At 41.3% G+C, this 18,931-nt stretch overlaps 1 protein-coding gene across 2 annotated transcripts in view; it reads right to left on the reverse strand.

Annotated features, from left to right (window-relative positions):
- Positions 1-9,741: 9,741 nt before the first annotated feature.
- The window catches only part of SUCLA2 (succinate-CoA ligase ADP-forming subunit beta), a 63,887-nt gene continuing 54,697 nt past the window's right edge, over positions 9,742-18,931 (reverse strand). For both annotated transcript variants that reach the window (XM_002720719.6, XM_051832280.3), the window contains exons 9-11: positions 16,116-16,236; positions 15,598-15,686; positions 9,742-10,488 (exon numbers count right to left, since the gene is read on the reverse strand). In XM_002720719.6, coding sequence (XP_002720765.6) covers positions 10,414-10,488; positions 15,598-15,686; positions 16,116-16,236 — 285 coding nt within the window. In that variant the 3' untranslated portion in view covers positions 9,742-10,413. The remainder of the gene's footprint in view (positions 10,489-15,597; positions 15,687-16,115; positions 16,237-18,931) is intronic.

Below are 18,931 nucleotides of genomic sequence, written 5' to 3' on the forward strand. Positions count from 1 at the left end.
TTATAAACTCTAGGGAGGAGGCATAGTATCTCTTATTTCTCACTGTAGACTAGTGTCTCCCTGGTTCATTATGTGGCACATAGAAGAGGCTCAATTAATATTTGTTAAAGGAAATGAGTGAATCCTGGAAGTAGATCCACTTCAAAAAATTCTAGAATCATGGAATCTCTCATAAAAGAACTTGGCAATCCTTTTAGCTGTTAATTTTTATCAAGTGTTCCCATTTGATTAAACAATTAAAAACGAGGCAATTGCATCTGCATAAAGATGAATGCACTTGTAATAACAGCATATTTCATAGAAACTGAAGTCAAAGGTGTTCATGCAAGTCTGGGGAAGACTCAGCTTCCAGTTCTTTGCAGGAAACATTTACCGGCCTATGCTAGCTCATCTTCAGATTTCACAGTAAGCCCAGAGGCTGCAGACTAATGAAGCAGTCTGGGCAATGTTAACTGTGTTTTTCTTTTTACAGGCACTTACACTGGCAGGCAGGCTGAACAGAGCAAAGAAATCAAGTCAAACGACGAACATGAATTTAGGCAGCTTTCATTAAAGACAGTCTACTATTTGGTGGCTCCAATTTTGTCTTTCTGGACCTTTCCCAGCAGCGTTATCCAAAGCTGCTCTGTGCCTAACAGGAATTTGAAAGACTTGTTATGTATCCTGAGATCAGATCTCCCATGAAAGGAAATAAAAATAACAGCCAAAAGAGGGCATGGGTGGGAACTTTTTGTCCCTGCCACACACATTTTTAAAAAGCAGGTGAATACAGCACACCTGATCAGCTGAGGCAAACACTGCTAACATCACACACAGGCTCTGGCCTGCACCGTATTTACCATTTCCTGACCCATATTTAATTGCCATTGACCTCACAGGATTATTGACTTAGGTAACTGATTTCTCTCTAAGGTATGAGATAACTGATGGCACTGGATTGAGAAATAGTGGATCCTTTGGTTTTGTTTTAGTTTTTTTTAAGATTTATTTATTTATTTGAAAGGCAAAGTTACAGAGAGACAGAGCCAGGAGAGAGAGAGAGAGAGAGAGAGGTCTTCCATCTACTGGTTCACTCCCCCAAATGGCTGCAACAGGTGGAAATGGGTTGATCCAAAGCCAGGAACCAGGAGCTTCTTCTGGGTCTCCCACGTTGGTGCAGGGGCCCAAGCATTTGGGCCATCTTCTACTGCTTTCCCAGGCAGGCCATAGCAGAGAGCTGGATCAGAAGAGGAGCAGCCAGGATCTGAACCGGCACCCACATGGAATGCAGGCACCACAGGCGGAGGCTTTACCCACTATGACACAGCGCTGGCCCCTGTTTTGGCTTTTTTAAATGGAACTTACCTAAGAAACAACCTAGAATCCAATTAGCCTTCTTACTAAGGAATTTTTAAAATAATGGACTTGTTTCACATAGCATTTCACTCACAAGGGCCCCAAATGCTGGCTGTCAGATACTGCTCAAGTAAGCAGGCTGGGTGGCAGTAACAGAAGTTAAATTACTTAGCACTGCTGTGACAATATCAAGATCAAGTCCTTTATCACAAAAATAACCTTTGCCTATTGTGATATTAATGCTCAGTGAAGCAACTGGACTTGGGGCATAGTCAAGCACATGAGAACAGGCATCGAAGGGCAGAACCTGGACAGCAGGGAAGACCACATGGAAAGGAACCATAACAGGCTCTGAACATCAGCAACACTGGGAGACAGTCAGACTTCGCTCCCTGTGAGCGAATGGTCTCCACAAGGGTCCGCAGAGGCCCAGTGCGTTAGACTAACTCAGAGAACCCGCAACTAGTGCACATTCAGTCCAAGGCTTTTTGTTTTGTTCCATGGTGATGAGAGGGAGGAATCAAAAGCCTCCAAACATAGGGAGGTGAAGGGAGGTGGAGAAGCTGATTCCCCTCGTTTGATCAGTACTTACTGTATAGTCGCATATGGATTAGAGGGCCACACTGCATGCGTCAATATTGTGTGTTAATTTTAAAACTGCGCCGGTGCCGCGGCTCACTAGGCTAATCCTCCACCTTGCGGCGCCAGCACACCGGGTTCTAGTCCCGGTCGGGGCGCCAGATTCTGTCCCGGTTGCCCCTCTTCCAGGCCAGCTCTCTGCTGTGGCCAGGGAGTGCAGTGGAGGATGACCCAAGTGCTTGGGCCCTGCACCCCATGGGAGACCAGGATAAGTGCCTGGCTCCTGCCATCGGATCAGCGCGGTGCGCCGGCCGCGGCGGCCATTGGAGGGTGAACCAACGGCAAAAGGAAGACCTTTCTCTCTGTCTCTGTCTCTCTCACTGTCCACTCTGCCTGTCAAAAAAAAAAAAGGATGCCTACTTGAGATGCCTGCATCCCAGTTGGCAGACATGATTTGGGGGGGGGGGGGGGGGAAGGCCGTGACCAAATTGATTCAAACCGTTCATTCGGCTGTTCCTTTTCAGCATCTCTCCCAGAGAAAGGAAAATGCATTACTTAAAAAGATCCCGCTCAACACTGGCTCACTTCAAGGGTCATAGCACTCCAGGCACAAACTAGTAAAAGTGGTAAATCGGGCCAGTGCTGTGGCGAAGTGGATTAACGCCCTGGCCTGGGGCGCCAGCATCCCATATGGGCACCGGTTCGAGGCCCGGCTGCTCCACTTACGATCCAGCTCTCTGCTGTGACCTGGGAAAGCAGTAGAAGATGGCCCAAGTCCTTGGGCCCTTCACCTGCGTGGGAGACCCAGAAGAAGCTCCTGGCTCCTGGCTTCGGATCGGCGCAGCTCCGGCCATTGCAGCCAATTGGGGAGTTTACCAGCGGATAGAAGACCTTCCTCTCTCTTTCTCTCTGTCTCTCTTCTCTCTGTGTAACTCTGACTTTCAAATAAATAAATAAAACTCTTTTTTAAAAAAAAGTGGTAAATCACCAAACTAATGTTTGACTAATGCTATCTCAAATATGAAAAAAGTTCTTAGTACCTTAATGAAGAATGGGATGGGAGAGAGAGAGTAGGAGATGAGATGGGAGTGGAGGTGGGAGGGCAGGAATGGGGAGAAGACCACTATATTCCTAAAAGTTGTACCTATGAAATTAGTATTCATTAAATAAAAGCTTTCTAAAAAAAGTTCTTAGTAAGAATGAAGAATCAACAGAAAAAGTCGAAAAACATGCATAAGTCACGTAAGCTATCTTCCACAAATGCCCGGAAAACATAAGAAAACTTAATAAACATTAAGCAGTAATGCCATAGCTTTTTTCCCACTGGAACAGGCAATGCAGTGCTGCGAAGGTGGAGAAGCAGTGTTATGCACTGGGAATGGCAAAGTAAGAATTAGATAACTCCGCAACTGCCATGATGTTCTAGTACAGCTATGCTTTTTTTTAAAAAAAATGTTAATTTATTTACTTATTTGAAGGGGACAGCAACAAAGCGGGACAGGGAGAGATCTTTCATTGCTGGTTCACTCCCCAAATGGCTGAGCCTGGCCTGGCCAAAGCCAGGAGACGATGGTAACTTGGTCCTGGTCTTCCACATGGTGGCAGGGCCCCAAGGACTTGGGTCATCATCAGATGCCTTCCCAGATGCATTACCAAGAAGTGGAGAGGAAGCAGAGTAGCCAGCACTCACATGTGGTCTGACCTGGGATGCCAGCATTGCAGGCAGCTGCTTAACCCACTGTGCCACAATGTCAACCCCAAATACAGCTATGCTCTCATACAGCAATTCCACTTACAGGTTTTCATCCTGTGGAAAAAAATGATCCCCATGCAGAAACCAAATGCCAACAGATGCAAGACTGGGTTAAGTAAAATATGGTACATGCTCTTGCATGAGCAGTTACTAAAAATCACATAGGCCAGAATCTGACACCAGGGAAAGGTATCTTTTCCTGCAGAAAAGCAGACTACAGAGCATTACATCGTGCCACCCTATTGACACAGCAGCACATTCACATACGTGTGGTGTGTCCACATGCTCGTGGGTATGGGGGACCAGAAGCATGTGTCCTGACAGTAGAGCTGACAGTAGCTATCTCTGGGTGCTGGCACTGAGGTGATTTGCACTTCTTTTTGTACCATTTTGTAGCCTTCCAGTGTGGGGATTTTTTTCTTGTTTTCATAATATGTACCATTTCTACTAAGCAACATCTGTTTGCTTAAAATCATGCTCGTTTCATCAAGCATATATATCAAAACCAGAATTTTAAAAAGATGCTTTCCTGCTTTGGGTACTAATCACAGGAATAAGCATGAAGGAGTCCAGCTTTTCTCGATTCCTTCTTGCTACCTGCTCATCCTGCTACTCTGGAACTGCCAACCTCAGTTGCAACTACAGCGCCTCCACTGGTGGTCAGCCAACTCCTACCAAAGACATTAACAGATGTTAGTGTTCAATCAGCAACAAACCAGCCCAGGAAGCTCAGACCACCACCGGCCCTTTCAATGCATCCTCCAACTTGCTAAGCCTACTGATTTCCGTGTTACTGCGTCAGTGTTAACTACATTCTGGGGCACACATATCATGTGGCATTTCTGATTAATGGCAATTGCTTCATGGATTCACGAAGCAGTACCAGCATGGTGACTACAAACCATTCGATGTTGAGCCTCACCTCTTTGTTCACAGCCTACTTCCAATTTGTATGTTGGCAGTCTCACGAATCCAATGTGCTTTCTTCTTCAGTGCTACTCAGGATGGGATCTGCAGACTGGTGCCCATCCACAAACAGCTCCAAGAGATACAGGGATATTTAAGGGTAAGTATTTAGAAAATTTCACATCAATTTGAAAGGAAATTTTATGCTATTCAATCAAAAACAAATAGAAGAATTGAGGCTTATCCTTGGGTATGCCTTTTCAAATTTCCTTTTCCTAGTAATTGTTTTTATTGTATTTTATAAAAGAATCAGTTTGTGAGGGCCAGCATTGTGGTGCAGTTCCAGGTGCTGCTTGCAATACTTGTATCCCCAGAACAGAGCTCCTCTTCAAGTCCTGGCTGCTCTGCTTTTGATCCAGCTTCCAGTTAACATGCCTGGAAAGGCAGCAGAGGATGGCCCAAATGCTTGGGCCCCTGCACCCACGTGGAAGACCTGGAAGAAGTTCCTGGTTCTTGGGGTCAGCATTGTGGCATAACAGGTTAACCTGCTACCTGCAATGCTGGTATCCCAGACAGGTGCCAGTTGGAGTCCTAGCTGCTCCACTTCGATCCAGCTCCCTGATGACGTGCTTGGAAAAGCAGCAGAGGATGGCCCAAGTGCTTGGGCCCCTGCACCTGTGTGGGAGACCAGGAAGAAGCTCCTGGCTCCTTGCTTTGGACTGGCCCAGCTCCAACCACTGTGGCCATCTTGGGGGTGAACCCTAACTGTACCTTTCAAATAAATAAAATATTTTTTTTTTTTTAAGTTCTTAGCTCTCGGCTTCAGCCCTGGCTGTTGCAGCTACTTAGGGAGTGAACCAGCTGTTCGAAGATTTGGTTCTCCCTCTCAGTTGCTCGGCCCCTCAAATAAATGAATGAATATTTTAAAAAGAGAGAGAGACAGAATCAGTGACAGATTAGAAATTTTTAAATTTCCAATTTTTAAAAGATGCTCTTAATTTTTCAAAAATATAATCTGCCAACAGCTGGCATATTTATCTACAGTAATATGGATATGGTAACATATTAAGTTTCTTATTGCTGCCATAGCAAATTATCAGCAATTTTGCAGCTTAACACAAATCTATTGTCTCATGGTCCTGTAGGAAGAACTCCAGAGAGGCTTGGCTGCTTTGTGTGCTTAATCGTAAAATCAACACCAAGGTGTCAGCTGGCTGTGCTTTCATCAGGAGGGTCCCAGAAAGATCTGCTCCAAACGTCCTGAAATTGTTAGCAAAATCCTTGTGTTTAGACCAAGATCCCCATTTTCTTGCTCTTGTGAGCTGAGCCATGCTCAGCTAATGGTCTCCATGGCCCTTGTGCATGAATCTCCCCTAAGCCCCACTCCCCAGTATTTCAGACAGTAATGGGGCCCTGAATTCTTCTTGTGCTTGGAATCTCATGCCCTCTTCTGCAAACTCTGTCATGACTCCAGGTGAACGTTCTCTTTTAAGACCTCATGTGATTAGATTGGGCCTACAGGGAAACCCACAATAATCCCCTATGCTACAAGGACCCTACATAAGGTAACATAAACACAGGCAGGAATAAATATTTATGAGGTGACCCTTACGCTGCCTACCAGATAGGGAAGTCCAGGAGTCCTGAAGTCCTTGCTTCTTTGTATAGGGAATCTGAAGGCAAAAGCCAAAGCTTTTGATGAAATGAGAGGCAGTGGAGGTGACACAATGTAAATCAAACCCCTACAGGCAGCAGACTGACTACTGGACGCTGGGAAGTTCAGCCACTCCATTTTCACGTTCCCTGTGGTCTCACCCATTGCGTACTGAATAAATGTTTCCTGCTTACTGCACAGTGAGAAGGGACAACACACAGGTGGGGGTGGCCTTCCTTGCCACTACCAGTGAAAGGAAGGCAAGAGACAGAAAAAGAATGTATACACAAGAGTGGAGAAATGCAAATCAGAAGGAAAGTCAAAGAACAAAAAGCCGACCAGAGTCTTTCTCCTTGGGAGGCAACTGTGAAAAACAAAGGCCCTGAAATTGCTTTAAAGTGGAAGAGGAAGTTGAGCAGGCCAGGTAAAAAGAACAAAAAGGCCACAACTTTAACCCTGAGAACAATCCGGGGTCCAATCCTGGTGCCCCAGACACACCGCTTTATTATCCAGTTTCTTCTGCCTCACTAGACAGACTTTTTTTTTTTTGTGACGATGCAAAAAATGAGTTGATTTTAAAGGTGGAAACTGTTCAGGAACAGAGTGGGTCAGAAAGGGAAAAGGCTGGGGGAGGCAAGTAGAGCCGATACCTCTGCTCCAGTCTTGTGCTTATCTGCAGAGAGCAGACACATTCATTGCTTTCTCCCCCACTTGAGGCCTGCACTCTGGACTCCCAATTTTTCAGTCAACATTACTGCTTTATCCCTTCACTTTTGAAACTGTTTTGCTTATTAATATTTGTGAAGTTAATGAGCTGTGCAGGTTCTTACCACATATTCAGAGAAGAATTCTGAATACTGGCTCAAATAAACCAAGCAGCAATGGTAAGTTTTTAAGCTTTTTATTTAGTGAGAGAAATGCATGCAGAGTGAGGGCTTTAATCTAAGGGAGAAAGAAAAGTCTGGAAATTAAGCTGGGGTCCATACCGAGCAGAGAGCAGGCCAAGAGCCACGTGCACCGAGCGTTTGGTTATGAGCAGCCACAGCAGCTTAGCAGGAACAGAGAAGCGAAGGCAAAGAGACCAACTTTGGGACGGTCCAGGCCTTTTATTCACTTCCAAAGGGGAGTGGTTCCGTAATCTGATTGGCAGGTGGGCATACAGGTGTGGTCAGGTAGGGGGATAAGATCACACAGGGGCGTGGTGAAGGCGTGATCTTCCAGCTCACAAACCTAATCAATTTATCCTATCTGCCTGCCTCTATCACTTTCACCTGCTTTTAAATCAAGTTTTAAACTTAACATAAATTGGTTTGCCAACCTTCTACCTTCTCTCATTTTATACTTCAAAGCTATAAATTTGTTTTCTACCACTACACATTAAATTACAGAAATCTGAAAATTGATTTTACCGCAGGACTCTTATCCCTTTACATTTCAACGTGACCAAGAGAGCATGAGCCTGATTACAGCCCTTACACCGCCTCACTAGCACTCACACTCAGGATTTGAAAATGTCCCTTAATAGAATTCTTTGCAAGATGGAAAAAACTCACCAAAATATTAATAGCTTACTCTTGCTGAAGTTGTGAGGCTGGTTTCTTCTTTTCCGTTTTCCCCTTAACACGCCTATCTGCTAGAAGTATCAGTATCAAGTAGACTTAGTATCCTAGGCTTTGTGACAGTAACATTCCTATAGGAGTCAGAACTGGTTACAGTCTGCAGAAACTGTAGTAGTCTACAGGGATCTACTCAATCACCTGTAACTCGGAGAATCTCAATGCTAAAGCAGGTCCCCCCCCCCCCCAATATGAGGAGACAGGAGAGGAAATATTAGACCTGCATAAAGAATATTCAGAAGTGTTATGTGTGTGTAGGGAATGAGGTTGGATAACAGGCAAGCATACTTCAAAAAACGTTCATGGAAAAAATGGAATTACAAGAAAACACATGTTTTCCACGAACTTTCTTACAATGTTCTCAGCCTTCCTGAGACCACGTAACACACAAGGTTTGAAGCCAAGGTGCACTCCTCTCAGCAGTGCAAGCATGAGCAGTCTTTCAAAGTCCAAGATCCAGGTTACTACCCCAGTCCTAGCAATTACTAATCTCTGAGTTGACTCAGGATAAACTGTTTTCTCTCAGCCTCCCAACATGAGTTGTGATAGTTTTTGCTTTTTTTTAATTTTTTATTTGAAAGGCAGAGTTATACAGAGAAATATCTTCCATCTGCTGATTCACTCCCCAGATGGTCTCAATGGCCAGGGCCAGGCCAGGCTGAAGCTAGGAACCAGGAGTTTCATTCACATCTCCCACGTGGGTTGCAGGGGCCTGAATACTTGAGCCATCTTCTGCTGCTTTCTCAGACTCACTAGCAAACAGCTAGATGCAAAGTGGATCAGGGGGGACTCAAATAGGCCATATCGCATTTCAAGTGGCAGCCCAACCCACTATGCCACAATTCTGATTCCAGGTTGTGATAGTTTTAAATATGTTAACAAATTCTTCAACACTTTCCCCTTCAAGAAGTGGAACTTGATTTCCCTCCTTCTGTAGACTTAAAACACTCGTTTTAAAAAAAGTGTGGGAGTTGGAGCTGTGGCGTAGCAGGTGAGGCCGCCACCTGCAGTGCCAGCATCCCATATGGACGCCAGTTTGAGTCCTGGCTGCTCCACTCCTGATCCAGCTCTCTGCTGTGCCCTGGGAAAGGGGCAAAGGATGGCCCAAGTCTTTGGGCCCCCTGTTCCTGTGTGGGAGACCTGGAAGACGCTCCTGCCTCCTGGCTTCAGATTGGCACAGCTCCAGCGGTTGCAGCTAATTGGAGAGTGCACCAGCGGATAGAAGACCTCTCTATCTCTCTGCCTCTCCTCTGTGTAACTCTTCCAAATAAATAAATAAATCTCTAAAAATAAAGCGTGGCAGAAGTGACAATGAGATTAGAACAAAGGGCACCATGGCTTTCTCCTTGTTCTCTTGGATCACGTGCTCAGGTGAAGCCAGCTGCCATGTCAGAGGGACATCTTAGTAAGCCATATGGATAGATCCACATGGTGAGAAACTGAGGACTCTGGCCATCAGCCTTGTGAGAGAGCCAATGATGGCAGCACCAGAAATATCTCCATATAAGCTATTCCCAAATTTCTGACCCGCACAAACTAGAAGATAATAAATGCTGCCTGAAAAATCACTAAGTTTAGGGATAATCTGTACGTATTATCAATAGTCTCTATTATGGTCTCTCTGAAATACTAAGCAAACTTTTTGGAGTACCTTCATATATAAACATATATACATATAAGGACATTGTGTTTTCTTTAGAGGATGTACCAGATGGAAACACATAAGCAGAATTTCAAAGTAAATAATCTATGTAGCTTTAAAATATATACTGTCATATATATCCAAGTATATGACCTATAAATTGATTCCATAAGCCTCTTTACTACAATGAACATATCACCTTCTACTTCAAAAACAAAATAAACAATAAAAACTAAAAGAAAACCATAAATCCAAATCACATTGGGAGATTTTTATTAACCTGACATTCTTAATTTTGTCTATTATCTCCTTAGTAAATGTGCCTTATGTAATACAAACCTACAAGTGTTTCTTAATACCACAGAATCATGAAGACTTGCAGTTATCCATGTTTTATAATGATTAAAACAATGTTCAAAAATTAACATGTTACTTCACTGAAATACTTAAAAGAACATTCTGAGGAGTGTTTGAAAGCTCTGTTTATAAATAGTGATTGATACATTTATTACTTATTTTATGCTAAAGATAAACACATCTTATAAAAAACAGTTTTAATACACTGCTTCACTAATGAGATATATTTTAACCCTAAAGAATAAAGCTTTATCTTAATATATTTATAGGAATTTTATCCATGAAGAATTTTGTATACAACAATAATAAACAGGCATATTGCAAGTGACATTCTGTAGAAGCAAAAAAGGACAGCTGCAAGAAAAGAAACCAGATACCTGCATTAAACATTCTTTGTACAAACAGTCCACTGGGAACAGAATGCAGACCAAATATTTTTAAAAGTTCGTGTGGTTAGATGGTAATTACAATCTCCACACATTAAAAAGAAAAAGAACAATAACACAGAACACAGTATTCTTAACAATTGTAACACATTTAAGACCTTCAGCCATTTCACTGGGTTCCCAGATCAAATTGGTAATTGAAATTTGACATCCACATGGGCTTGCTTGGCTAAAGTCACTATCTCAGACAGCTTTACAACCTGAAAGGAAATAACAAAGCATTTATATATGTATAAATAATTAATATACAAATATGATAATTATATATAAATAACATAATTTATATATAAATAATAAAGTATTATTTATGTTAATTTTCACAAAAAGGTAAATTCAGAACTAAAGGAGAATGTAAAATTATAGTCTTTCCTATTTAAAGCATCTGGGCTCCTCCGACATTGTTATAAATTCTTTCAAGCAATTGACAATCCCAAAGGATGGTCAAGTCTAACACTCTTCATAACCCCACACTTCAACTAAACACTTTTTAAGATATATAAATGTATACATATATACAAGCTAATTTCCATCACATAATTTTGCTTGTCTTAATGACAGAAATTGTGTCTTTAGTGGCTATCTCACAATTCAAAGTGTATCTAAATCAAAGTTTACTTTGAAAAAAGGGTACAATCTTAACATAATAAATATAGGCATAGGAGTCTGAGTTTAGAAGTTAATATTTTACTTTCTGACAGTAAGATCAAAATTGCCAATGTGAATTCCAAAGCCCTCTACAATCTAATAATATCCACCTGTTACCATATAATACATATAATACAAAGCAGACATGTCTAAACCCAAAAAACAAATTCAGCTTCTCTTTTCCCAACATGGTTGCTAGGAAAAGCCCTGGAAGTCAGGCATCTCATATTCAAATTCCCACTCTGATGCTTATGCTATACAACCGTGAGTAAGTTAACTTATCTAGCCCAGAAATACTATGTAACACAGAAATACTATCACCAAACTCATATTAAATAAGACATCCTCAAAGAAAACAGTTCAACGCTCTAACAACAATAAATAAGCAGTTAATTGCTAATATCATTGTTGCTGTCACATATAACATTATCATGACTTCTACAATCTCCCAGTCTGTAAAAAGCACTATAGTCACAACTTAAATCAACTATTCACTTTTATCTCTTGTGTTCTATTTGAGCAAGGTCCTACTAACTCTTTTGCCTATCCATGGCCACCAAATTTTTCTTAATTCAAGGCTTCATTGTAAATATGCAAATTTTTAAGATTTATTTATTTATTTGAAAGGCAGAGTTACAGAGAGAAAGGGAAAGAGGGAGAGAATCTTTCATCTGTTGGTTCACTCCCCAAAGGGCCACAATGACCGGAGCTGGGCCAATTGGAAGCCAGGACTCAGAAGCTTCTTTGGGTTTCCCACAAGGGTGCAGGGCCCCAGGGACTTCGGTCATCTCCCATTGCTTTGCCAGGTGCATTAGCAGGGAGCTGGATCAGAAGTGGAGCAGCCAGGACTAGAACCAGCACTCATATGGGATGCCAGCACTGCAGGTCACGGTTTTTATCCTCTGCACCACAGTGCCAGCCCAATATGCATATTTTTAGAAAAGATTTATTATCTATTTATTCATTACCTTGGCCCTACCTTATCTAATGATTAAACTAGCTAGAATCCTGCCACCCACATTCCCACCCCTCTCCAATTTATCCTACATTTCAAAGTAAAAACAGGCTTTCTGAAATATTTTCTCCCTACCATTCCCTTTCTCAAAATTTTTAATTTTTACCTTTGTGTTAAGTATAAATTCCTGTCTCCAAACTATTTAAATTTTGTTTCCTACTAGACAATTTCCCAAAGAAAAACAGATATTTTATTATTCTTGCAAAATGGCATCACATTAACTAAGAAAATCTCAAGAGTCTATTTTATAGGGGCCAGTATTGTGGTATAGCAGGTTAAGCTGCCACCTTCAACGCCAGCATCCTATATGGACACTGGTTCAGGTACCAGCTGCTTCACTTCAGATCCAGTTCTTGCTAAGGTTATTCTAAGAAAGCAACAGATGATGGTCCAAGAGCTTGGGCCCCTGCACCCAGGTAGGAGACCTAGAAGCAGCTCCTGGCTCCTGGCTTTGGCCTAGCCCAGCCCTGACCATTGTGGCCATTTGGGGAGTGAATCCACAGACAGAAGATCTCTCTTTTTCTCTCCCTCTCTCTCTAACTCTGTCTTTCAAATAAGTAAATAAATTTTTTAAAAAAAGTCTATTTTTAAAATATAAAAGCCTCAAAGAGTATTCCATGAAATGTTTGCAAACACAGATGGGAGACAATCAAGAGTTACTACCTAGAAACTTCTCTGTATCTACAAGAGAGTGAGATACATAAGAAACAAAACAAAGTACAATATGCTACTACTCATCTAAAGTAGGAGAGAGGAGGGACACACATATACTACATATATGCATTCAATGTGATTATGTTTCTTTAAAAATAGGGTACACCAGAAGCTTTTTAAAAAGTGGTTTCCTGTATGGAAGAGGAATGAATACAAAAGCTAGTTCTCTGAATATACTCTGTTTTATAGTTTGGACTTTGGAACCATGTAAATATATAATATAAAACAAAAAGTTTTCAGGGGCAGGTGGGGGAAAGAAACCTCTTTTAAAAAATGAAACTGTATCATGCTGAGGCAAAACATTCAATGAACTACTTCACATGATTTTTAAAATCCAGTTGTGGAAAATATTCTAAAAGATTGCAGATATAATTCTGAAACTAATTTCTGTAATCATGTAGTCAATATTCTTATTTCAAAACAGTCATTTCAGGGCCAGCGTTGTGGCATGGCCATTACCTGCAATGCTGGCATCCCATTTAGACACCAGTTTGTGTCTCAGCTGTTCCACTTCTGATCCAGCTCCCTGCTGATGGCCTGGGAAAAGCAGTGAAAATGGCCCAAGTATCTGGGCCCCTGCCACCCATGTAGGAGACCCAGATGAACTCCAGGCTCCTGGCTTTGGCCTGACCCAGCCCCAGCCATTGCAGCCATGTGGAGAGTGAACCAGCAAATGGACGATCTCTCTGTCACTCCCCCTCTAACTCTTTCAAATAAGTAAATCTTTTAAAACTGTCACTTCTGTACTGAGGAGCAAAGCAAATGAACAACTATGACATTGTGGGAGAAAGAAGAAACAGATGTCAGATAAGAAACAATTTGTATTCCTGGATTTGCACTAGAAATTTTGGTATATACTCACGTATTTATGTCTTTAAAAAACTGGGCATTTTCCTGGAGTTGCCACATAAAAAGCACAGAAACAATAACCAACCCAGTAAGCATGAGTACCCAAAAAGCCTGAATTATGGTCTAAAGACTGACTCATCCTTGATCTTAGCCAAGACTGTAAAGGAGCTCCTGAAAAATTTCATCATACCAGAAAGTAAGCCAGAAGGCATGTCAGAAAGACTTGATAATCAACTTGAAGAGGTTCCCCCTGACCAAAGATGGAACCATCTATATCAGTAACAGTAACTAACATGGACTGAACTACTCTGAATATGTTTAATTCCATGAGGTCAAATTAGCATACTAGGAGTGGGCATTTGGCACAGTGCTGAAGATGCCCACATTCACCATCACAGGGCCTGTATTCAAGTCCCACTTCCCACTCCAGTATCCTGATAATGCACACCCCAGAAGGCAGCAGGTGAGGGTCCAGATACTTGGGTTTCTGCCACCAAAGTGGGAGACCCAGAGTGAGTTCCTGGCTCCTGGATTTGGTGTGGGTCACCCTCAGCTGTTAAAGACATTTGGAGTGAACCAAAGCATGGAATCAATCACTCACTCTCTTCTCCCTCCCTCCCTCCCCCTCTTTGTCTTTCAAATGTATTTTTTTATAAATTAAAATGTGGCTACCTTAAAAAGAAATAACATACCAGTGGAGTACACATGCACTCCTGTGCACATGAACTAGACACACACATAACCTCTTTTTTTTTTTATTTTTTATTTGACAGGCAGAGTTACAGACAGTGAGAGAGATAGAGAGAAAGGTCGTCCTTCCCTTGGTTCACCCCCAAAATGGCCGCTAAGGCTGGCACACTGCACTGATCCGAAGCCAGGAGCTGGGTGCTTTCTCCCAGTCTCCCATGCCGGTGCAGGTGCCCAAGCATTTGGGCCATCCTCCACTGCCCTCCTGGGCCACAGCAGAGAGCAGGACTGGAAGAAGAGCAACCGGGACTAGAACCCAGCGCCCATATGGGATGCTGGCACCACAGGCAGAGGATTAACCAAGTGAGCCACGGCGCCGGTCCCCGAGACACGTAACCTCTTGAAAACAAAAGTAAAGGAAGAAACTACAGAAAACATGAAGGCCTGGGTCACCATTTTTAGGACATAAAGGAACTTACTATTTTGAAAACTATATTAAAAAAAGCAATCAAGTAAATATCCTTTTTTCTTTATGCAAAACACATATGATTGTAATAACTGTTGATCCAAAGCAGATTATTTTTTCAAGTACTCCATATGATAAATGAAGAATGATGGAATTAGAATATCATATTTTGCAAACCATAAACAAAATACTTGGATTGATTCTAAGCTATGGCTGCTAACACTACAAAAAGGTATAAATCAGACATTATAAACTTACTTATGAAATTAGACAACATCAACTATAGAATACTCTTGTCCCCTCCTCCCCCAAAATCAGATATGAATACGGCAAGTGTGTAGACTAAGCTCTCAGTTTACAGGAAACAGAAATGGCAAAGGAACACACTACACAAATAATGTTGCAGAAATACAGTTACTAAAATCCAGACCACAGGAAATTCTACAGGACCCTCAACCAAGATTTTTCAATAAATAAACTGCAGAAAAAAACTTTTTTTAAAAAACAAGAGGGAACCTACAAATTAAGGAATATAGTCACCTATTAATCAACTGCAATGCAGAGAACACTTAACAGAGACTCTAGAAAAAAAATGAGGCTATCAAGACAATTTCAACATGGATCTGTTTCTTTTTTTCATAGTAATTTTCTATCTTTTGACCCCCTACTCTGCTCCTTGGCCATAAATTCCCACTTTTCCTTTCTGCCCTAATGTAAAATCTGGTATTTATTCTCCATACCTACACAAATAATCCCCTGAACAAAGTTTGTCTTACTGTACTTTACCAACTGTGGTAATATTTTTTTTTTCAGTTCATTATACTCCTAACATTTAGCTGAAGCTCTAATTATTAGCAAAATTAATAGACAATTTTAGAATCTTATATAAAGACTGCAGACACTAAAAATTTGTCTTTAACACAGCCCACTTACCATTCTAGCAGCTTCATCCAAATCATCACAAGCAAGAATTTTAAGTCCACTGTCTGCTATCAGTGCCTTAGCATCATCAACCCGTGTACCTAGAAACAATTTATGAAAACAGAAATATGTAAGTTTTAAATATACATACAAAAGCATTTAAGATGTTTGTTAAACACATTATAAGCATGAAACTTCAACACAGGAAAAATTACATCATTTAGCATAAATGTTACTAAACTAAAGAAAATATAGAGGTTTAAATTCCATATCCACAGAATTCAGCAAAGTAAGAATTTCAAATGAATCACATTAAAAATTACACCAAATTATACCAATCAAAACCAAGAACATTTCTGCCCCATGGTAGAAATTATTTAAAGTCAGTTTAAAAATTTTTATTATATGATGCTTTCATTTAAAAGACACAGCTATTTGAAAACTGTATTTTGATGATGATGTACTGAACTACTTGGAATTAAGAACTTTCAAGCAGATAGGAACAATTATAACTTATCTTTTATACTCACCTTGTAATCGTACCACAACAGGTATTTTAATTTCCAAATCTTTTACTGCCATGACTATACCTTGTGCAATAACATCACATCGCATGATTCCTCCAAAAATGTTAACCAGAATGGCTAGTACCTGTGCAAAAAAAAATTGGTTTTGATAGATTAAAATTGAAAAAGAATGAGCACTTATTCTTCCATCCCAACAAATAGTATCTGTGCCTCTGATAAAAATGAATTTCATGGAAACATTTTCAGACCAAACTACAACGCCCTCTTCCAGTTCTCACTATTGCTGTGTGTCCACTGACCACTAGAACTTACTTCCAACTCCTGGGGTAATTTTAAAACTTGGCTCAGATCATCTTTTCTACTATATTCCATATGAATAAGGTCTCTTAATTCCATTTTTTTTTATGTTTAACACATGCATTCTCTAACATGACTTAGATTATTAATACGGGTTGAGTATTCCTTATCCAAAACGCTTGAGACAAAAAGTATCAGAGCCGGCACTGTGACATATCAGGTAAAGCCGCTGCCTGCAGTGCCAGGATCCCATATGGGCACCAGTTCAAGTCCTAGTTGCTCCACTTCCGATCCAGCTCCTTACTAATGTGCCTGGAAAAGCAGCATAATACGGCCCAAGTATTTGGGCCTCTGCACCCACGTGGGTGGAAGACCTAGAAGAAGCTCCTGGCTCTGGGCTTCAGATTGGCTCAGCTCTGGCCATTGCAGCCATCTGGGGAGTGAACCAGAGGATGGAAGCCCGCTCTCTCTCTCTTTCCCTTTCTCTCTGTAACCCTGCCTTTCAAATTAAATAAATAAATCTTAAAAAAAAAAAAAAAAAGTACTGTATATCTCAGACTTTAGAATTTTGGAATATATATAGATAATGAGATATGGGAATGAGATCCAAGCCTAAACATAAAATTCATTTAAGTGAAGCTGCTGCAGTGCAGCAGGTAAAGCCACAGTCTGCAGTGCTGGCATCATATGGGCACCAGTTTTAGACCTGGCTGCTCCATTTCCAAGCCAGCTCTCTCTATGGCCTGGGAAAGCAGTAGAAGATGATCCAAGTGCTTGGGCTCCTGCACCCACGTGGGAGACCCAGAAGAAGCTCCCGGCTCCTGGCTTAAGCCCAGCTCCAGCCATTGCAGCCATTTGGGGAGTGAACCGGCAGATAGAAGACCTTTACCTTTCTCTTTCTCTGCCTCTGCCTCTCTGTAACTCTACCTTTCAAATGAATAAATAAATCTTTTTTAAAAATTTATTTAAGCTCCACATAAGGTATATGTAAGTCCTTAAAGATAATCTTATACAGTATTTTTAGTGGACTTGCATTTTGACTGTGACACATCACATGAGGTCAGGTCTAGAATTTCCATTTAAAATGTCATGTCAGTACTTAACAAATTTCAGATTTTGCAGTTTTTATTTCAGATTAGGGATATGCAACCTGTAGACAATGTCACATGCAAGATTTCTAACTTAGTGTTTATAATCCATATTCTCTTTGTTTAACCCATCAATGCAACCAACTTTTCATACAAACTAGACCCTCAACTTCCCCTGGAGACCCACTCCTAGTTACACTTTACCGCCAAAGCTCAGGGCCTGTTTAAGTCAACATTCTTTCACTATCACACTGACAGGAATTAGTGATCTATCTTTTCCAAAAATAAAAAATAAATAAAAAAAAGGTAGGCTTAGTTTGTTCCGCTATTTAAGAACTTCTCAAAGAGTAAGGTAAAAAATGGGTTATGGGTAAACCAAAATATTGTTCCCCTTAGGACAGCCAGGAACGTTCTAAGATGGCAGGAGCTCCTAAGCCAGTGGACTCTGACTACAGGCAACCTTCGCCAACTCCAAGGCCCCATTAAAATACTTTCTGCCGATGCCATGTATGAATTGCCGAGACACTGTTGAGACACATTAGCTATTCTACACTTTCCTTTCCACTATCATTTCTAGATCTAGAATATTCACTGTAGACATTAGCACCTCTCTTACCTCTCTGCTTCCCCCCTCATTCCAGAGAGTGTCAAAGTTCACAAGACATTAACACTGCAGCCTTAAAGTTACTCAGTCTCTACAAAGCCACATTCACCTCTAATCCATTTCAACTAATTTATGCCAATAAATCCTGTATGTGACCAAAATGAATGTCTCCAGAAAACCAAATGGGTCTTTGCTTAGCCTCCTCCCTTTTCACCGTTAATGCCTTTTGCTTGTAACTCCATCAAATCCAATGTTTTCCTCTTAAAAGCCTCTAGTCCCTTGAAACTTTTCTAATCTCCCAGTCTATCAGTTCTCAATCAGTCTGATTTTCTTCACTGTACTGCCTGGAACCTATGGCTGAGTTATTCAATTACAGTAACTTTGCTGCTTAATTCTGTCGTATCCAGTCCTCTCACAGCCTAGTTCAAGCAATACATTTTTGGATGATGTCATTCATAGTTTACACATTTCAACTTGAAGAAAATGCAAAAATGCAAATATTTTTTAAAATGAAAAACCTGAAACACTAGCAATAATAAACTGGAGAGCAATAAAAAATGCAGTTATATTCTCCGTTAACAGTCTACCCTGGGGCACTACCTGCAGTGCCGGCATTCCATACAAGTGTCGGTTCTAGTCCAGGCTGCTCCACTTTGATCCAGCTCTCTGCTATGGCCTGGGAAAGCAGAAGAAGATGGCCCAAGTCCTGGGGCCCCTGCATCCGTATGGGAGACCTGGAAGAAGCTCCTAGCTCCTGGTTTCAGATCAGTGCAGCTTCAGCTGCAGCCAATTGGGGAGTGAACCAGAGGATGGAAGCCTTCTCTCTCTCT

The sequence above is a fragment of the Oryctolagus cuniculus genome, chromosome 9 (genome assembly GCF_051225735.1).
Source record: "Oryctolagus cuniculus isolate XC-2025 breed Fujian yellow rabbit chromosome 9, ASM5122573v1, whole genome shotgun sequence".
Classification (NCBI taxonomy): domain Eukaryota; kingdom Metazoa; phylum Chordata; class Mammalia; order Lagomorpha; family Leporidae; genus Oryctolagus; species Oryctolagus cuniculus.